The 19546-nt window shown below is 47.4% G+C and overlaps 1 protein-coding gene across 2 annotated transcripts in view; it reads right to left on the reverse strand.

Annotated features, from left to right (window-relative positions):
- QSER1 (glutamine and serine rich 1) overlaps positions 1–19546 on the reverse strand; it is a 693647-nt gene that overhangs the window by 184277 nt on the left and 489824 nt on the right. For both annotated transcript variants that reach the window (XM_085648248.1, XM_085648247.1), the window contains one exon: positions 2862–2959. In XM_085648248.1, coding sequence (XP_085504374.1) covers positions 2862–2959 — 98 coding nt within the window. The remainder of the gene's footprint in view (positions 1–2861; positions 2960–19546) is intronic.

A 19546-nucleotide genomic window follows, 5' to 3' on the forward strand; every position in this document is an offset into this window, starting at 1 on the left:
AGTATATACTCAATCGTTCTGTGCACTATATTCAACTCTTTGTCTCGGGAAACAAGCATCCTAAGACCTGGCTGATGAGGGGCAATACCCCGAAATTGGTCCCAGAATGCTTGTTTCTGGTCCAGGGAGAACCTGGCCTGGCAGTTCGGGCTGGACTGTTCCCATGGGGAGCAGGGTCAAGACTGATTTGCATACAGCTGGGTCCAAACTGGTTTGGCATGAAGAGCAAAAAAAGATGGATTAAACCCAGATCTCTGACTGAGGGTGAGTGTTTGACATTTTTTAGCATTCCGTCGATCAATTGTTCTTTTTGAAATTTGTTACCCGAAGTGGGACGGTTATGCCCAGACGTGGGTCCCATGCTCGCCATGCCACTGGATTCAAGCCATCCTGGCTGGTTTTAAGATGCTTGTTTACAGTCCAGGGAGGACCTGGCCAGGCAGATCGGGCTGGATGTTCCAATGGGGAGCAGGGTCAAGACAGTTCTGTATATGTCCTGTGTCTAAACTGGTATGGCGTGGTGTGCGAAAAAAACGATTAATTAAACTCGGATCTCTGACTGGGGGTGAGTGTTTGACAATGTTCAGCATTCCGTCCATCAATTGTTCTTTTTGCGTTAATATGTTATACAGCATGGGTCTTCAGGAAATTGGATTCCCTGCATTGAATTGGTCAGACAACCGTAGAACGGTAGCCAGGGCCACTCTGATGAGGATGGTGGACTGGAGACGCCGTGGTCAAAGTTCTGTTAATTTGCGGCTATGATACAGCATGCGGCTAGATGGTTAGTGGAAGGCATTCATTGGGAAAAGCGGTTGTTGGAAGGGACTGTGGGGGAGAAGGAACTATCAGTATTATTAATGGAGGGTGCAGGAGTAGCAGCAGGCCGACCTTATGTGGTCAGGCAGACGCTAGCGGGTAGCAGCAAATGGGCAGTGTGGTGCTTCGTAGGGCCCCATTTTATAGGGAGCTGCCAGTATAGCTACTCAACCAGATTCATCACATAGAGACCAATATGACCTATCAAGCGTGGCAGGAGGAAGGCCATGACAGCTGGGGAGATCTTCATCTCCTTTGAGGATGCCCAGTCAGAATTTGGAGTGGGCCCTAACCACTTCTTACAATATGCAGGCCTGGCTCAGTTCGCTTGGCAGACTTGTGGGACTTTTTGGGCAGCCCCTCCGGCGCCAGGCACACTGTTGGTCATGTTCTCCTTTGGGATGCGGAGACATTTGGTATTTCTACAGTATAAGGCCAAGGGGACGGATGTTGCCATGGGCCACTGAGAGCTTGGAAGGCCTAGGAAATGGACGTGGGCAAACCTATGGTGGATAAGGCATGGGCGAGAGAGTGCGCTCTGACTCAGACAGTCTCTGGTAATGTGCGGTGTAAGCTTGTTCATTTTATTTTCCTACACCGCATTTATATGACGTCATTACAACTTAGAAGCTTATACCCTGACCGTCCCTCTTCCTGACCCCACTGCAATTTTGTTGGGGCAGATTTTATGCACTAGGCATGGGGTTGCCCCCTACTGTATGCGTACTGGACTCGGGTAGTGGAGAGCTGCAGGGTGTTCTCAGACACCAGTCCTGCCTGTTGGGCAATATGGTGAGACCCGAGGTAGGAAGATGGCATACAAACTCCTTCAATTAGCGCTTGTGTTGGCTAGGAGGCGTGTCACGAATGTGTGGATAGTGCAGGTGGTCCCTCGTGGAGGAGGTACACATGAAGAGTTGCAGAACGGATGAGAGGCTGCAGGAAGATGTGGAACTGTGGGTAGCACTGTGTGACCGCTTTCTGAACCCTGCAAGAGCTCAGTGACGAGGATGATGAAGTTGAAGCTCGAGAATGTGTCTGTTGCTCATGATTTAACGCCTGTATTGAATTGCTTGTGTGCTGCCCCTCCCCGTTGTTTCAATGTCCTTATGGTGATTAATGCGTGAATTTGAATCTCCTATGTGTAGAACTGTGTTTTTTTCTTGAAATGTTTGGCTTGGACTGGTACATTATGATGCTAATACTGTACATAAGTACTTTCATGATGTTTCTGTACTGCTGTTTATCTGAATAAAGAAAAAAGTTAAAAAAAAACCACAAAAACTGATAACGTGCATCTTGATTCAACTGTGTGATTTCTGGGCCCTGCAAAAATTTGGAAACCGCTCAACCTTTGGTTTCATTATGTATTACTTATTTATTACGTGACAAGAGCCCCTCAATGGCATTACAGAGCCACAATGACTCATATATTTTCCCTATAAACATGCACCATGACACTACACTCAACGATACAGCTTGGGGGCCTGGTAGTATCATGACAGCACAATGTTCTTACTGGGCATCGAATACACATCTATCATTTAACCTGTGATGTGAGAGAAGCTGTGAGCTGCAACCGCTTCCCCGAGAAAGATTTGAACAGTTTATTAATTTCATAGCTACAAAAGCAAAATCTCACACTGCAATTTTTCCCTAAATAAAATTATGTAGATATTTACCAAAGCTACTGATTTCCAGCAACAGAGCAAGTCCTTGAATAAAGTTTACAAATCACAGTTTGACCATCTTCTCTTGTGCTGAAAAAAACATTTTACTTCTACTACTATGTAGATGCAAGCAGTCATTTTCAGAAGAAAGACCCTTCACATGAAATAACATACTTAACTCATGGATAAAGTCTTGGGACGACGGCAAAGCAAAATATTTAGGTTTTCCATAGCGTCTTCAAAAATGGGCTTACAATGAGGAACGTGGTAATTTACTGTTACTTTTGGTATACAAGAAATCTTGCAGTCTAATTACCTAAAATATGACGCAGCAAAGACAATTCATATAATGGTAACTGTGGAAATGGATACCTTGTGTGACTGCTGCAAATTCAATTTGTCCAGCACTTTTCTTTGGCTGTCATCGAGCATACCATCGATTTTTCTCATATGAGGCAAAAGAAGCTCATCTGCAATAAAAATATAGTTAAAACATTTACTGGATCTTCTTTATTTCAACTCAAAATCGAAATAAACACTTACATAAATATACCACTTCCCTAATGTGTGTTTAAGTTAAATAGTAAATTTCAACACAATCCAAGTACAAAGTTCTTACACATTACAGGATGCTATATATATCACGTTAAGGAAGTTAAAGTAGTCATCCTTTGGCTCTTAACTTAAGTGATTGAAGAATCAAAGAAAAAAAATCCTACTCATGCCCTTGCTGCATTCTGAGTCTGAAATGTTTTGGAGCAATTCACCACTCTGCTACTAAATGGTGGCAATGCAGTGTGAATTCTGGAATCAACAGATTTTATGGCGAGCGTAGGGGCAACGACAAATGCATAAAAGCGCTACCTCCACTATTAACAATCTACAAAACACTATTCACGCTCCAGCTGCCTGCTGGAGTTGGCAGAGGGGCACAATCATTGTCGGATCTGCTAGCGGTAACCTAACTGGAGGCCATATTGGATCCCTGAGGTCCAAACACATGTCTGGTGGTGGCAGCCTCGGCAGCCACTCAGCCAGGTCACTAGAAGTTGGTCGAGTTTCAGGGGGCATCTCTAAGATGCCCTCTGTTGTGCATTTTACATTAAATCCCACACTGGCATCAGTGTGGGTTTAATGTGCTGAGAAGTTTGATACCAAACTTCTCAGCCTTTAGTGTAGCCATTATGGTGTTGTGGAGTTCGTAATGACAAATTCCCAGCCCCATATACTCTTAACGCAGCACTGCGCTTACAGTGACCTGGAATGGACTTCGGCACTGTAGGGGTACAGGGCTCATGCACCTGTACTGTACCCTCACCACTGGCATTGGGCACACAACTACAGGGGTGATTGATGAATGCCTGGGCAGTGGTTTGGTGGCATGGCACACAGGAATGTGTGCCATGTCGACTCTTCACTTTGTTCTGCACCAAGGCACTCAGTCCGCAAAGGCAGTGTGTGAGTGTCAGGGTACAGGGTCTCTGAGGGTGTCACAATAAGTGCTGCAGCCCTTCGAGGCCTTCTCTGGTCACAGTTCCCTGGGTACCTGTGGTACCATTTACCAGGGGCTGACATGTGGCCAGAGATGCCAATTGGGTTTAGGCTTCAATGCAGTTTTAGGGAAGGAACTTAGGCCCTGGGTACCTGATTAGCAGGAGCCCAGGCCACACTACGTCAAAGAACATCATCAATTCAGCAAAAAGTGGGGGCATACCATGCAAGAAAGAGGGCGCTTTCCCACAATCCCTCAAACAACTGCCTTGTACGAGTCAATTTCTATCCTTATGGGGGCTGACGCCAGTTTTACATTGAAAAAAGCATGACTCTCCTCCTTTAACACATGGATTATATTCAAGTTCGATAACAACAGCCTGTCCATTGTTCACCTAAAACCGATCTGCACAATCGGGATCCCAGCCTCCAGCAAAATTGCTGCATAATCCCAACAATGAGCCGGGATATGCCTAACCTTGTTAACAATGGATACTAGTGACATAGCAATGAAAACATGGTTAATCCTGCTAGAACTGTGATATTTATTACTATAGAATTCCCGTGGCTTGCCCTAGCCTTTTTCCGCCACACAATAAACAAGCTGATATCTAACATAAGATTCTTCAAAAACGTTCTTACTCAAATGTGCCCCATCTTCGTGTTGATCTGTCCAAGGCAGTATCCAAGCATATATTAAAATCACCACCGATCACAATGGAAGGAGGGAACCCTAACAGGCTTTCCCCCAGATTTTGCAGGGGAGAGACATTGTTGCAATTTGGACCAATAAAACTCACACATGTAAATCCTAACTGCTTAAAGGTCAAGCTACCAATAATCCATCTACCTGAGCAGTCAGTTTTGTACTCAGCCATATTTATACAAGCATTTTTACTGGTAATAAAATCTACACTTTTAAAAGAGAGGGACTGATCTGAACAAACCACCTGATGGCACCACGCTTGACCCCTCAGTAGGTCTTTACACTCCACTGCCTGAAGATGGGTCTCCTGCAAGACTATAATATGAGCCTGAGAATCTTTCAGATACTGACAGATTAGTCTTTGTTTTCTTCTGCGCTGGAGGCCATTGACATTCCATATCAATATCCCTATCGCTTTCACCCTTAAGCCCATTCTTTCAAAATGTCCACTAGCTCACCACCTACAAAACAGCCCACACACCTGCCTATTATACCAATATCGCTGTTTCAGCTGACGCTAATGCAAACCAACCCCTTAAAACCAATATGACAATGATGATGATTTTTGTCTTTCCTCCTTTTTTTTGTCCTTACCGCTATTTTATCCCCCAATAACCACACAACCAGTGAACCCCCAGGGAATCCCTCCACTACACATAGTGGCATTTTGTCAATGCCTATTTGGACTCTACCCTAGGAGTATATCTAAATATGTGAACACTGCTGTGCCTAACCCTCACCTTCACACTAACAGTAGTGTAGGAGGAAGAGAAAAAAAAACACTAAAAGACTGAACCGGAGCGACAAAAAGGAAGAGGAGGGAATAGTCTCATCGGGCATGAGATGGGTACTGCATCTTTTTGATGGCATCATCCACCTGCTCAATATGCCTGAAGTTATGCATTTTGTTATATCACATTACTTTGAGCATGGCAGGAAACTTCAGCTGAACCCTTGCTCCCAGCTACAACAGTTCCCCCATCTTCTGGCCCAATTCCAATTGCCGTTGTTCAATAGCCCTGTGAATAATTTTATAGCACACGAAAAACCCTCATCATCCAGCTTCCCTGGTCTGAAAGCCAAGCCCAGAATTAATTCCTTGGTGCTATACGAGACAAAATTAATTGAATATTCCTTTGTTTACTTCAGCCAACTGGCTGCTTGAAGGGGTCCTTATCAGTGGCGGTGCGTCCATTGGGGGCGTTGCACCCCCGCCCGCAGCTCCCTCTGCGTCTCTGAACTTAGTTTACTTAAGTTCAGAGACGCCGAGGGAGAACTGACAATGCATGTCAGTCAGCATGACGTCGGACCGTGGGCAGTCCGGCGTCATGTTGACTGACATGCATTGTCAGACCAGCCAGGGACAGGCAGCACTGCAGCACAAGTGCGCATGAGTGGGCAAGGTGAGCAAATTTTTAGCCCGTGCCCAGTCATGCGCACTTGTGTTTTCAGTGACTTGCGCATGCCCATCAGGAGCCCCTCGGTCTCCTAATGGGCAGGCGGCGGACGAAGAGTAAGCTACGGTGCAGTATACCAATCATTTTACGCCTCACCACTTTCAAATGTCACCAGCCACCCCTGGTCCCTATTTATCCTTTATATCACTCTCTCCAGATCCACCCCTGGATTGCTCCTCAGGACCCCCAAGACACCCCCCATCCTCACCTCCCCAGAAGATTATTCATGAAGTCCTTCAGGCCGCACTCCCTTGGCTGACTCAGGTACATTGATGATCCTCAAATTGTTCCTCCTGGAATGGTTTTCCAACTGTGCCAAATTATCTTGTAAAGCTCGATTTTGCAGCTTGAGTGCCATCACATTGTTGGAGCTCCTTTTAGCCTCCTGGTCCAACCTTTCCACATTCATATTGAGCACCGAAGTTCTCTCGCAGACGTCGTCCAGCTTCCCCTCGAGGGCATGGCATACTGCTTGAATCCCCTTCTCATTAAGTTTAGATGTAGCAAATCTCCTCTGCATCTCCTGGCGCAAGTCTGTTAAAATATCTTTGAGTGTTGCATGGACGCCTGAAGCTCCCATCTGAATCACCATGGGCGTGCCATCCTACATGCCATACTGCTTGGGCCCAGTTTAGGCCTAAGCTGTCCCATCTCCCTCCAGCTGCAGATTCTACCAGGCCGCTTAAAGGTTGATATGGAGTCTCTTTTGGGACGTGGAACATCTCAACGTCCTGTATAACACTTGAGGCGGGACACAAGTGCACCCGGCTTGATGCCTTCTGTGGTACACATACATAATCACTGCCCTGCCCAGACTGACCTCTGGGGGGCATCAATATGGGTGTGGCAGCTTACATGACGGAGATTTCCTGCACTGACCCCACTGTCTGCCCTTTCCAAGACTTCTTCTGAGCCACCCTATTGCCTGCCATGATTTTTAAAACAGCCTTGAGGGAGGAGGTAACTTTAGGCCTAACAGGTTTCATAGAGAAAGGATCCAGAGGATTTGACTGATGCGGTTTCCTAGTAGAAGATCTCCCAGACCCTGCTGCCACAGTCTTCAGAAACAGCACCTTTTAGGAAGGCCTACCACTCTTGCTGGTCAAAACCATCCCTACAGTTGCTGACAAATCAAAAACAACACATACCTGCCGCAGCTGGGGCTTTTTCCTCACGTGGCTTCAGCCGAAAGTCTGTAGTGCCTCTTTGTGCACCTAAACTCTCAGGTACGGCCTCCGCAGCCTCCATACACTCAAGGACCCCCCTACATTCACGGGCTCAACTCTTCCGGTCTCGACGTCTTCCCCTCCTTTACCGAGGTGAAAATAGGCCCTTGCAATATCCAAAAGAGCACTTACCACATCCACCATCTTACGCACAAGGCAAGCCTTGCCAGCCAGTGAGTTCTTTCCAGCGCTCGCGCTGGCTCTACCATCACTAGCACCGGGCTTTATCACCGTCAATATGCACCTCTGACGGTGGAGCTCTCACACTGCATGGTTCCAACGTGTTGCAGGGACTACTAGTGGCATAAATCACCTTTTCCTCTCGGGGCTATTCCAAAACCCAACATATAAAAAAATTGCTCCTGTGCTCCCGTCCGACGGCACAGGTGAGGTGACGAAATGCATCTCCGCAGGACCTCCTAGGCATGTGCCCGCAACCAGCATTAGGTGGCTGCCATGTTCCCCACTAGACTGGTGACTGATGTAAGTCTTGGCCTACCAAACTTAGAATTATTATTTATTTATTTAAAATATTTATAAAGCGCGACTGTCACCTGGCAGGTATCCTGGCGCTAGTAGCTACTCCTGTGGTTTATTGACGGGGGTGAACTGGGCTGGCCGAATTTTTATAGGGGTGGAGGAAAGAGCCATGTTTTGATTCGTTTCCTGAATGGGAGGAGATGAGAGATTTGGCGAATGTCGACAGGTAGACTGTTCCATAGCTTGGCTGCAGCTACTCTGAACGATCTTCCTCCCATCCTGGCCTTCTTACATCTGGGCACTCTCGCAAGGCAGGCAGTTGTGGACCTGAGTGTTCTGGTGGGGGTGTACCAGGAGAACAGACGTTGAAGAGGTCTTGGTCCTACTCCATGTAGTGCCTTGAAGACCAGGCAGAGGGCCTTGAAGGCAATGCGTTGCCTCAAAGGCAGCCAATGCAGCTCGGCCAGTGCGGCGGTGGCCGAGGATCTCCTGGTCCATCCAAGAGCCAGTTTGGCTGCTGCCGACTGGACTCGTTGGAGTCTGTCCAGTAGTGTCGCAGGAGATTCAAGCAGCAGGGCGTTGCAGTAGTCAAGGCGACTGAGAATAGTACACCTGACTACTAGTGCTCTGGCGGAGGGTGGAAGTAGAGGCAAGACTTTGCGCAGTGAACGCATAAGGCCAGAGCAAGTAGCGACTGTTCTTGAGACCTGCGTTTCCATGCTCAATTGATGGTTTAACATGACGCCCAGGTTGCGAACAGTGGTAACTGGTGGGGGGTTGTTGGAGTTTTCCGGGGGCCAGAACTCAGCGGGCAGAGGGCGGGGTATGCGACTCGCAGGGCAGAACATCACCTCGGTTTTCGAGGAGTTGAACTGAAGTGAGTTCCGGTGCAACCAGCTTGCCGTGTCTCGTAGACAGTCATGGAAGGCTTGCAAGGGGATGGAGTCTTCGCCTTCCCAAGAGAGAAGGAGCTGGGTATCGTCCGCATAGTTTACTGTGGTCATGTTATACGATTTGATTAACGTGACCAGAGGTTTTAAGTAAACATTAAAAAGAATCGGACTGATAGAGGAACCCTGGGGAACACCGTGAGGGACCGGGGAGAAGACCGATTGGAAAGGGGGGAGGGAAACGGCCTGTTTTCTGTCACTAAGGTAGGAGTGAAACCAGATCAGGGCCGTGCCGTCGATCCCTGCCTCTCTCAACCGCTCGAGCAGGATCCTATGATTGACAGTATCGAATGCGGCAGACAGGTCAAGTAAAATCAGGGCCACGGCTTGGCCCCTGTCTGCGCGCATTCGAAGCTCCTCCATGGCCGTGAGCACCGCGGTTTCAGTGCCATGGGCTGGGCGAAACCCAAATTGGAATTCGTCCAGAAAATGGTGCTGCTCGAGATGAGTTGAGAGGCATTTACTGACCCAGCGTTCGAGCACCTTCACCGGGAAAGGCAGGAGTGATATGGGGCGGAAATTGGACAGACAATCTGGGTTTAGCGTGGGTTTCTTTAGCAGCGGGGTTATAAGCGCTTGCTTCCAGGAGCGGGGAACGACGCCGCAGCTCAGGGATTGATTACAAATCATCCGGAGAGTGTGAAACAGTTCGTGCCCACAAGTTTTCCATATTTTCGGAGGCAGAGGGTCAAGGGGGGATCCGGAAGTGATGCCCTGTGCGACTATTTCAAATTCTGTTTGAGAAATAAGAGGGAAAGCCAGTAGTTTATTCGTGGGAGGACAGGCTGACGTCAGAGATTCAGGAATAGTGGGGTTGATTTCAGGGAGGGTGGGAAGAGTGGATGACGGGGACGTTGCCAGATTATTGATGATAGTCTCAATTTTGTCAGTAAAAAACTGAGCGAGGCTATCACAAAGGGGCTGAGAAGGGGGGATGGGGTTTTTGACGCAGTCAGGGTGTAGGATATTGTCCAGAATCTGAAATATACTTTTTGGACTGTTGGCCGCATTGGTAATAGTAGAGCAGTAGTAGTTCGCTTTACTCTCTGCAATAGCGGACTTGTAGTCACGGAGTGCCTTCTTCCAGAGGGTTTTATTATTGTTGCAGTATCCGTGTCTCCACTTTCTCTCAGCTTGTTTGCAGGCTGACTTGAGGGTTTTCAAAGAGTCGTTGTACCAGGGAGCCGGAGCTCTACCTTTCGGTTTACAGAGTTTAAGAGGGGCAGCAGAGTCCGCAAGGGAGGTGATTCTCGAGCTAAAGGATCTATAGTTATCTTCCACCGAATTGGTAATGGCGAAACTGTCCTCCACCTCGAAGATTCTGGTGGAGGTGCTGAGTTTTTCTAACGCTTTCCAGTTTCGGTACGAGAATTGTGGGGGCGGGTGGGATTTGGGTTTGCTTGTTGTGGCATTATTGATGTAGAGTTTAATGAGCGAGTGGTCTGTCCAGCTCATAGGCAGGATGTCGCCTACTTGGGTTAGACCCGGGCTCGAGAAGATAAGATCGAGTCGGTTGCCTGCAGAGTGAGAGTGAGAAAACTATGTCAGTGATAGAGCTGAGGGCTGTGTAGAAATGGTCAATAAAGTACCCCAGGAAACAGTGGGTAGAAATAAAAAGAATACTCCCTGATCCTGTTACAATACCTGCTATGGCTTCCACACAAGAACAGACAATGTGTCTTCCCCTTAAGGACCACTACCATTCTGCTCTCCTATTGCGACATGGCGAGCCGAGAGTTAAAGTGACAGCACACCCTTCACTGATGATGCCAACAGCATATAAACTAGATTTTGCACCAAAAGCGATGGACAAATGCTTCCACTTCTGAAAGCTTTCACTTCTGAAGTGTGAACGTCCTCCAACACTCAAAGATTTATATGACAATTGCATAGCACACTGTCTGGACACATGCACCACCTTATCTCACACGATTTTAGCAGACCAGTATGGTCTAATGTAATTATTGCACTGGACCAATATACTTGATAAGGTCTGGGGTTTCAAGCACCTAAGACAGCCTGAAGACATTTTCAACAAGGGTAGACTTGCAAGGGAATCTTGCTACTGTACAAGGCACTGTGCCCCACTACAAAAACCTGAACCCACACGTATAACAAAAATGGGAGGTGAGCTTAAAGAACAAATTACTTACCTTCGATAATGCCTTATCTGGTAGAGACTATCTAGCCGCGGATTCCTTACCGCAGAATATTCTCCAGGAGTCGGACTGGATCCAGAAATTTTAGTGAGCAGTGCCCCTGCGCGCCAATAGGTGGTGTCGTTCGGCTCTACGTGTGGTCTTCCGCACCTAAAGTGACATTCGCGGTGCTTATATAGGCTTATATAGGCCCCAAGGCGCGCTGACGTCAGTTACTTTTCATGATCTTCCACGCCAGAGCCGCGAAGTACACTGACCACTTGATGTGGAAAACTAGGACCCTCAAAGGGAAATACCCTGTCCCTAGGAATTGGTTCGCAGAGCGGGGAGGATGGGTGAGTCGGGAAGGAATCTGTGGCTAGATGGAGTATCTATAAGTCTTTATCAGATGAATAAATACTATGAGTGCCCTCGGTAACGCTTTATCTGGATAAAGCGTTACCGAGGGTAAGTAACTTGTTCATCTGATAAAGACTTCTAGGCACAGAATCCTCATCTTAGAAAAGACACCCAAGCAATACATTCCCGGAGGTTGGTATGCAGACCAATTTCACACGAGGAAGTCCTGCAGGACCGAACGGGCAATATGCCCATCTCTACAGATCTGCCTGTCCAGACAGTAATGTTTGGTGAATGTGTGCAATGAGTTCCACGCTACTGCCTGGCAGATATTCAGGACCAGAACTCTACAAGCTAACAAACTGCTTACAGCTTTAGCTCTGGTAGAATGAGCATGGAAACCCTCAGGGGGTTGCCTCTTGGGCAATGCGTAGCAGATTTTGATGCAGAGAACGATCCATCGGGAGATGGTCCACTTCTGCACGGCTCTTCCTTTCTTCACTCAGACATACTTCACGAAGAGTTGGTCGTCCACCCAAACTCTTTTGGGGGGGTCAAGGTAGAACAACAATGCTCTTTTTGGGTCCAGATGGTGAAGTTGCTCCTCTTTCTTGGAGGAATGAGCCAGAGTTTAAAGAGCAGGCAGGGTGATAGATTGGCCTACGTGATCACTTTTGAAAGAAAGGATGCCCTCGTACGAAGCACCTGTGTGTATGGGTAGATGTTCCGATAAAGAGGCTGGGACGGCAAGGCCTGAACCTCACTGGCGCTCTGGGAAGAAGCTATCACCACAAGAAGGGGCACTTTCCTAAAATGACTGTTTTCAGGATCCAAAAGTGGCCAGTACACACACTGATACAGAGTGAAATGCTACAGAATCAATCAACGTTTCAACCCTATGCATACAATTTAGACAGGGCCATCATCAGGACGCAAATTTGGAAAGCACCTATGAAGATGAAAACGCGTGTCAGTGGGTCTGCTTGCATAGAACACAATTTGAGAATTTATACAATGTACTCTTGGGAGGGACAACTAACCTGCCCAACTGATGGGATGAATCAGAAGATACTTCCGAGGAATATTGACGCAGAGGCCGGCACAGGAGTTGCAGGGAATAAATCCCAATCTATAGTAAGAAGACAATAAGGTTGCACCCTATGAGTATAGGTCTCTACACTTGAGAGGTTGAAGTGGATTCAACGGACTGGGTAACTAACCTATAGTGTATGGTTCCCAGTCATAACAAAATTGCAACAGTTTGGGATTCCGGGTCAGAGCCGTTCCGCATGAAGTTGAAAGTCTTCTGGGATTGGGTTTCTCTAATGGTAAAGGAAGTAATACAACATGTAAAAATAACAACAATACCTCTCTAAAATGTTGTTCTGGAGGTTTGCAACCACAAGAAAACTCACCGACCGAAGTAAAATGAGATGAGGGCAACCTGTGACGCAAAGTTGCCTCAACACACTGAACTGTATAGTCCCTGAAAGTTGTAACCTCTGGGAGAGAGGAGCACATGTGGTAAAACATGAAACAGGGATGAGAGGTATCTCTGAAATAGAGTTAAGTGACTACCAACATAAGCGAATAAAACACTGTGGAGCCTCTGTGAGCTGTAGCTTATCTTGACAACAATTGTCAGGCCACTGGACCCTTCAAAGTCCCAAAAAAATGCAAAGTTGAAATGGGTCAGAAAAGAATCTGGACTGACCAACATAGGGCAGTGATTAATCAAATTGTCATAGGAAAATGTGGCCACTCAGAGCCATCTTGGAATTAATCCTCAACTACTAGTGGGAAAAGACTAAAACAAAAGCAAGAAATGTAAAAAAAATCACTGGTTTAAGTCAATTAATATAATAAGGAATTATATCTAAAAACGGATAGCAGAAATGCACCTATACCATTCGCTTATATGAAGAGTGTATTGTTTCTATAAATAGAAAAACAAAACTGTAGGGAAGAGTTTACATGTTACTGTACGCTTACTGTCATCAAGTGCATGGAAGAAATCACAGGCTTACCCTGAGACTAATCCGATGTGCTCTGGGCTACATGTTTGCCTTCTGTGTTGTCAACCATAGTCTGCAACCAGCATGGGTTTTATGCTGGAGCAGTGCACATGCTCCTCCAGTTAAGGAAAATTGGAGGAAACCAATCTTACAGATTCATGTGGAATAGAATTAGGACTACAAATGCTACCAGGGTGGCGTGTAGCAGATGTGTAAGGAAACTCCCAAACACAGGGGTTACTAGAGTTCACAGCTTGAATCAGACCGGGTGATTATGACACCATCACTAAGTTTCCAAAGCAAGTTGCATACAAGGGCAATTTAGGCAACGCACTGCATGTGAACTTATAGTCACACAAAAAAGTGTGCAGCAAGAGATGCATTGTTAAAAGACAAAGCCACAGACACATGAATAGCTCGTTTACATTGTGCATATACGTGAGGTCATATACAGGGGTCCAGCAGTAGTCGGAGCCTCTAGAGGGGATATGTAACAGCCTAAGGCTGCATGGGGACTAGAGTGTGTTTGTGACCACATTAGACGCAAAGGATTAAATCATGTACATACCACTCACATGTTTAAACAAAACATCAAAGAATGCACTTGATTAGGTGGTGCCATTAGTCTCCTTGATGTTGTTCCAAGTCAAGAAACTACTGTAGGCCGCTTGCCTCTAATCTTCAACTGTGATTAGCCCATGTGTGATGGAGTCTACTCCATAAGTCAAATGCTTTTCACTGTGTGATATGGCATTTGCAATTTCACCTCCACGCGGGCCCACAGTTACGTTCTATTATGTTGTAAATGAGTGGCATGGAGGGACAAGTAATGTTGAAGGGGAAGGAGTAGCCCCTTCGGACAATCTGCAAAACCCACCTGTCCACTGCTATGGACTGCCGGCAGGGCAGGTGATGGGGAATCCTGCCACCAACTTGTGCTTATGATAATACGTGGGAAGACTAGGAGTGTTAGGAGCCTGCTGCTGCAGGGGGAATGGTGGACTGACCCAGCCGCTAGTCACCTGACCCATGGGGCCAGCAGGAAATGGGTTGGTAAAGACAGTTGCCTGCCCCTTCCATGGCAACAAAAGGAGCGGAAGTTAGATTGAGGGTGATGAGGAGCCAACAAAAGGTCCAAGGAGCTGGCTGTAGCCCTACTGTTCTTAAAGCGCTCCATCGCTAAATCCTCCTTGTCTTTGAAGGGACGGGAGTCATCAAAAGGCATGTCAATAAGAGAGGATTGGACATCCCCAGAAAAGACAGATGTCCTAAACCAGGCGTAGTGTCTCAGGGCCACTGTCGACGAAACCGCTCTGTCTAGTGAGTCAGTGGTGTTAAGTCCACAACGGATGGTGAAGTTTGCTGCATCTCTCCCATTACAACAAACAAATGATGGACGGAATGCTGACAATGCAGACATTCTCCCCCAGTCAAGAGATCTGGGTTAAATCCATCGTTCTTTTGCCCACTACCCCACCCCAGTTTAGACATGGCCATATGCAAATCAGTCTTGACCCTGTGCCTCATGGGAACAGTCCAGCCCGAACTGCCAAGCCATGTCTTCCCTGGACCGGAATCAAGCATCCTAGGACCGGTTTCTGGCTATCAGCCGTCATCAGCCAGGATAGCTTGACTCCAGTGGCGTAGTGAGCACGGGTCCCACGTCTGGGAATACCCATCCCACTTAGGGCGAAAAGCGTTACAACAAACAAATGATGGACGGAATGCTGACAATGCAGACATTCTCCCCCAGTCAAGAGATCTGGGTTAATTCCATCGTTCTTTTGCCCACTACACCACCCCAGTTTAGACATGGCCATATGCAAATCAGTCTTGACCCTGTGCCTCATGGGAACAGTCCAGCCCGAACTGCCACTGGAGTCAAGCCCATTCCCAGACGTGGGACCCGTGCTCACTACGCCACTGGAGTCAAGCTATCCTGGCTGATGACGGCTGATAGCCAGAAACCGGTCCTAGGATGCTTGATTCCGGTCCAGGGAAGACATGGCTTGGCAGTTCGGGCTGGACTGTTCCCATGAGGCACAGGGTCAAGACTGATTTGCATATGGCCATGTCTGAACTGGGGTGGTGTAGTGGGCAAAAGAACGATGGATTTAACCCAGATCTCTTGACTGGGGGAGAATGTCTGCATTGTCAGCATTCCGTCCATCATTTGTTTGTTGTAACGCTTTTCGCCCTAAGTGGGATGGGTATTCCCAGACGTGGGACCCGTGCTCACTACGCCACTGGAGTCAAGCTATCCTGGCTGATGACGGCTGATAGCCAGAAACCGGTCCTAGGATGCTTGATTCCGGTCCAGGGAAGACATGGCTTGGCAGTTCGGGCTGGACTGTTCCCATGAGGCACAGGGTCAAGACTGATTTGCATATGGCCATGTCTGAACTGGGGTGGTGTAGTGGGCAAAAGAACGATGGATTTAACCCAGATCTCTTGACTGGGGGAGAATGTCTGCATTGTCAGCATTCCGTCCATCATTTGTTTGTTGTAACGCTTTTCGCCCTAAGTGGGATGGGTATTCCCAGACGTGGGACCCGTGCTCACTACGCCACTGGAGTCAAGCTATCCTGGCTGATGACGGCTGATAGCCAGAAACCGGTCCTAGGATGCTTGATTCCGGTCCAGGGAAGACATGGCTTGGCAGTTCGGGCTGGACTGTTCCCATGAGGCACAGGGTCAAGACTGATTTGCATATGGCCATGTCTGAACTGGGGTGGTGTAGTGGGCAAAAGAACGATGGATTTAACCCAGATCTCTTGACTGGGGGAGAATGTCTGCATTGTCAGCATTCCGTCCATCATTTGTTTGTTGTAACGCTTTTCGCCCTAAGTGGGATGGGTATTCCCAGAAGTGGGACCCGTGCTCACTACGCCACTGGAGTCAAGCTATCCTGGCTGATGACGGCTGATAGCCAGAAACCGGTCCTAGGATGCTTGATTCCGGTCCAGGGAAGACATGGCTTGGCAGTTCGGGCTGGACTGTTCCCATGAGGCACAGGGTCAAGACGGATTTGCATATGGCCATGTCTGAACTGGGGTGGTGTAGTGGGCAAAAGAACGATGGATTTAACCCAGATCTCTTGACTGGGGGAGAATGTCTGCATTGTCAGCATTCCGTCCATCATTTGTTTGTTGTAACGCATCTCTCCCATTGGCAACAGCCTTTAAATGCACAGCCTGGGCCTCCTCCCGGGCCATTGACAGCACCTGTACAGCTGTATCCCACAGCGTGTAGGAATAGCAGACCAAAATGCATGAGGTGTTGACAGACAGCAGTGCCAGGCTGGCGGAAGAAAACATCTTCTTCGCAAGATTGTCCAGCCTCTTGGATTCCTTGACCGGGGATGGGGTAGGGAATACACCAGGATTTAGGTGGGATATGGAGGATTGGACCAGCAACCTCTTCAGGGTATGGTGTTGGCTGAAGCTATGTGCGTACCCTGGAGTGGGTCAGTGTTGGCGGGCAATCAACCTGTTCACAGAGAGCTCCTGTGTTGGGCTTTGGCCAAGTCCGAAGCAGGACATGTTTAGGTGCCTCACTGAAAGGGAGAAGCGGTTCTGAAGTGGACACTCCTGGCTGAAACACTTCCGCCAAGAGATTATTCTTGACTGCAACCGAGGTCAAGCTAAGGTTCAGGACCTCAGCCGCCTTCCACACCTCCACTGCGAAAGAAGCTACCTCCCCCATTTCCACGGTACAAGGAGAAAACATGCCAGTATCTGGTTCACTGGTTTCACCCAGATCCCTCAGCCCAGTCTAGTCGTTCCTCATAAGGCTGTTAGACTTTAGGGTCCAGCGACCCCTCCCAATGCTCCCTAGCCTGTAAGAATAGGGCTCAGGCACTGTCCCAAAGGCATGGCTCTGGTAGGCACTGGAGCCAGACGACCCCATGAGAATGGGGATTGCGCTGCCGGCATCGGGAGCCTCGGGATCGGTGCTGGGGAAGGTTGAGTTGGCATGACCTGTGCCGATACAGATCCACCCGTGGATAGCCGGGGCCAGGCTGAACCTGCGGGGCTCGAAGGAGGACCAAGGTGAGGAGCATTGCCTCATAAAATTCAAGCAATTGGGCAGGGGTCGCTCAGGCATCCAAAAACTCAGAGAGGCACGGAGCTGACCCAGACGCGCTCAACCGCAGAGCCAGGCCTCAAGAGGTGATGCTACCGCGTCTCGTCGGCAGACTTCTTCTTTTTGTGGGACTCGGACTTACCCAAATGGCTCGACAACTTCAAATGTGATGTCGATCTTGGGGTCTGAGACCACTCGTGGGACCTTTCTCTCGAGCGAGACCATGAACGTCGCAGCATCGCACGTCAAGCCTCCATCAGCTTCAGTGATTGCTCCCTCAAGGCTTTTGTGTGCATGGCGTGGCAGTCGGGGCAGGCCTTTGGGTGGTTGTCCTGCTCGAGGCACAAAGGTATACAAGGTGTTAGTCCATCACAGACATCTTTCAGTGACCGGTGCAACAGGGCTTGAAGCATGCCTTCCTAGAAGACATCCCTGCCACACCAGGAGATAAACCTCAAAAAGAATTCGACAAAAACAAAAATCAGAAAATCGGAAAGAAAAGAACTGAAGTCAGTGCGTGGTGCCAAAAAAGGCACTGCGAATGTCACTTCCGGCGCAGATGATGCCAACGACACCACGCAGTAGCTGTTAGTGGAGTGGCTCAAGGTGTGCCCAATTAAGTCAAGTGAGGACAATCTTTATGTCCCAAGATGAGTGAGGACAATCTAAAGGTCCCAAGACGGAACATGGGCAGCTCCAATGGGATTAACCTTTTAACCCCTATAATATATGCTTTAAACGCAGAAATTTTGAAAATAGACTGATGTTCTCCATTTTGCTAGTATCCAAGTTTTCTAGTGTGGAAGGCCCATGGAATTAGCAATAAGTCACTGTGTTGCTGCTCACAATGACAAGCTCTTCCCAATTTTTTTATTTTCATTGTCAGGAAGTGGGGTGTCACCTGTAACCCATAACAGCCCTATTTCTAGCAGTGTGCACTTTGAGAAAATCTGGAGGCGTATGTCCACAGATGAACAACAGGTCTTGAGGAGCTTGTGTAAATTTAATTTCACCTTGTGGAGTAAATACTCTAACCTTCAATGGGTTATTCAGGCTTTCTGTGCAGCACTTTCACATGTTTTAACATGGGCAGGAACTGACTGCATGTCTCAATTTTAGGAAAAGTCACTATAATGAAGATGGTTGCTTTGGCATAAATTGAACCTTTTGATGCACCAGAGCCCTTATAGTGGTAATGTGATATGAAGGATTGCTGTCAGGTGAAGATGCCTTGTACAGAGTACAACTTTAAGGGATGTGTCCACGATGTAATCATTTGTAGTACATTACTAATTTGTAAATGATCTTTGATGTATATTTAAGAAACCCTAGACAAACTGTTATTTGTCACATTTTTTGGTTCTTTTTCACATGGGACACAGAGCACTTTTATATATATATATATAAAAAACATTTTCAATACACAAATCAATTGTATAAAATGTGGATTGGATTCTTTCTTGTCTGTGTATTAACCTCTCTCTATCTGACAGCCTACCTCTGCTCTGAATCTGCTACATACAGTTGTGCATCATGCATTAATATATTGTCCATAAGAACCACAGTTTTTTCTAAATAATATACAATGTAATCATGTCAGCATTCCTCCTGGTGATCAGATCTCCCTGGCTATTAATATGCAGACAGTGGATCTTCAGAGGGATCCTCATCAGATTCCGAATGTACAGACTGTTTTGGTGAAATTGTGGTAGAAGGCTAGGTGTGGTGCATACGTTTTCCTTCAGGAAAGCTCTAATTTCTTTAGAAATGGCTCACTTGAAGTTAAGCCTACACTTCTTGGGCTGACAATGTTGTGCCCGAACAGTTGGGCATCAATAATGCTCATTTTAATTTCAATATATAGATTTCACTCCCCAGTGTTTGGCTGTTCAGTGTCTTCCTATTGCGGTGCCAAAGACTTGTTCTGCTTTAAAGTCTATTTTTGGCACCAAAGGGCGATTGGCATCATACTGGTTCCAAAAAGCCTTTCTTTCACCTTGAGATAGCTCAGGCAGCAAGAATGTCAAACAGTGTTAAGTACAGAGGGTGACCTCTGAGCCAGTTTCAGAGGCGGTTCTTTGGACAAGGCCTGGCACTTTTGGGGCTGTTCCTTTCCATGGCCCAAACTCCTTTCACAGTGAATGTCCA

The sequence above is a fragment of the Triturus cristatus genome, chromosome 3_2 (genome assembly GCF_964204655.1).
Source record: "Triturus cristatus chromosome 3_2, aTriCri1.1, whole genome shotgun sequence".
Classification (NCBI taxonomy): Eukaryota; Metazoa; Chordata; class Amphibia; order Caudata; family Salamandridae; genus Triturus; species Triturus cristatus.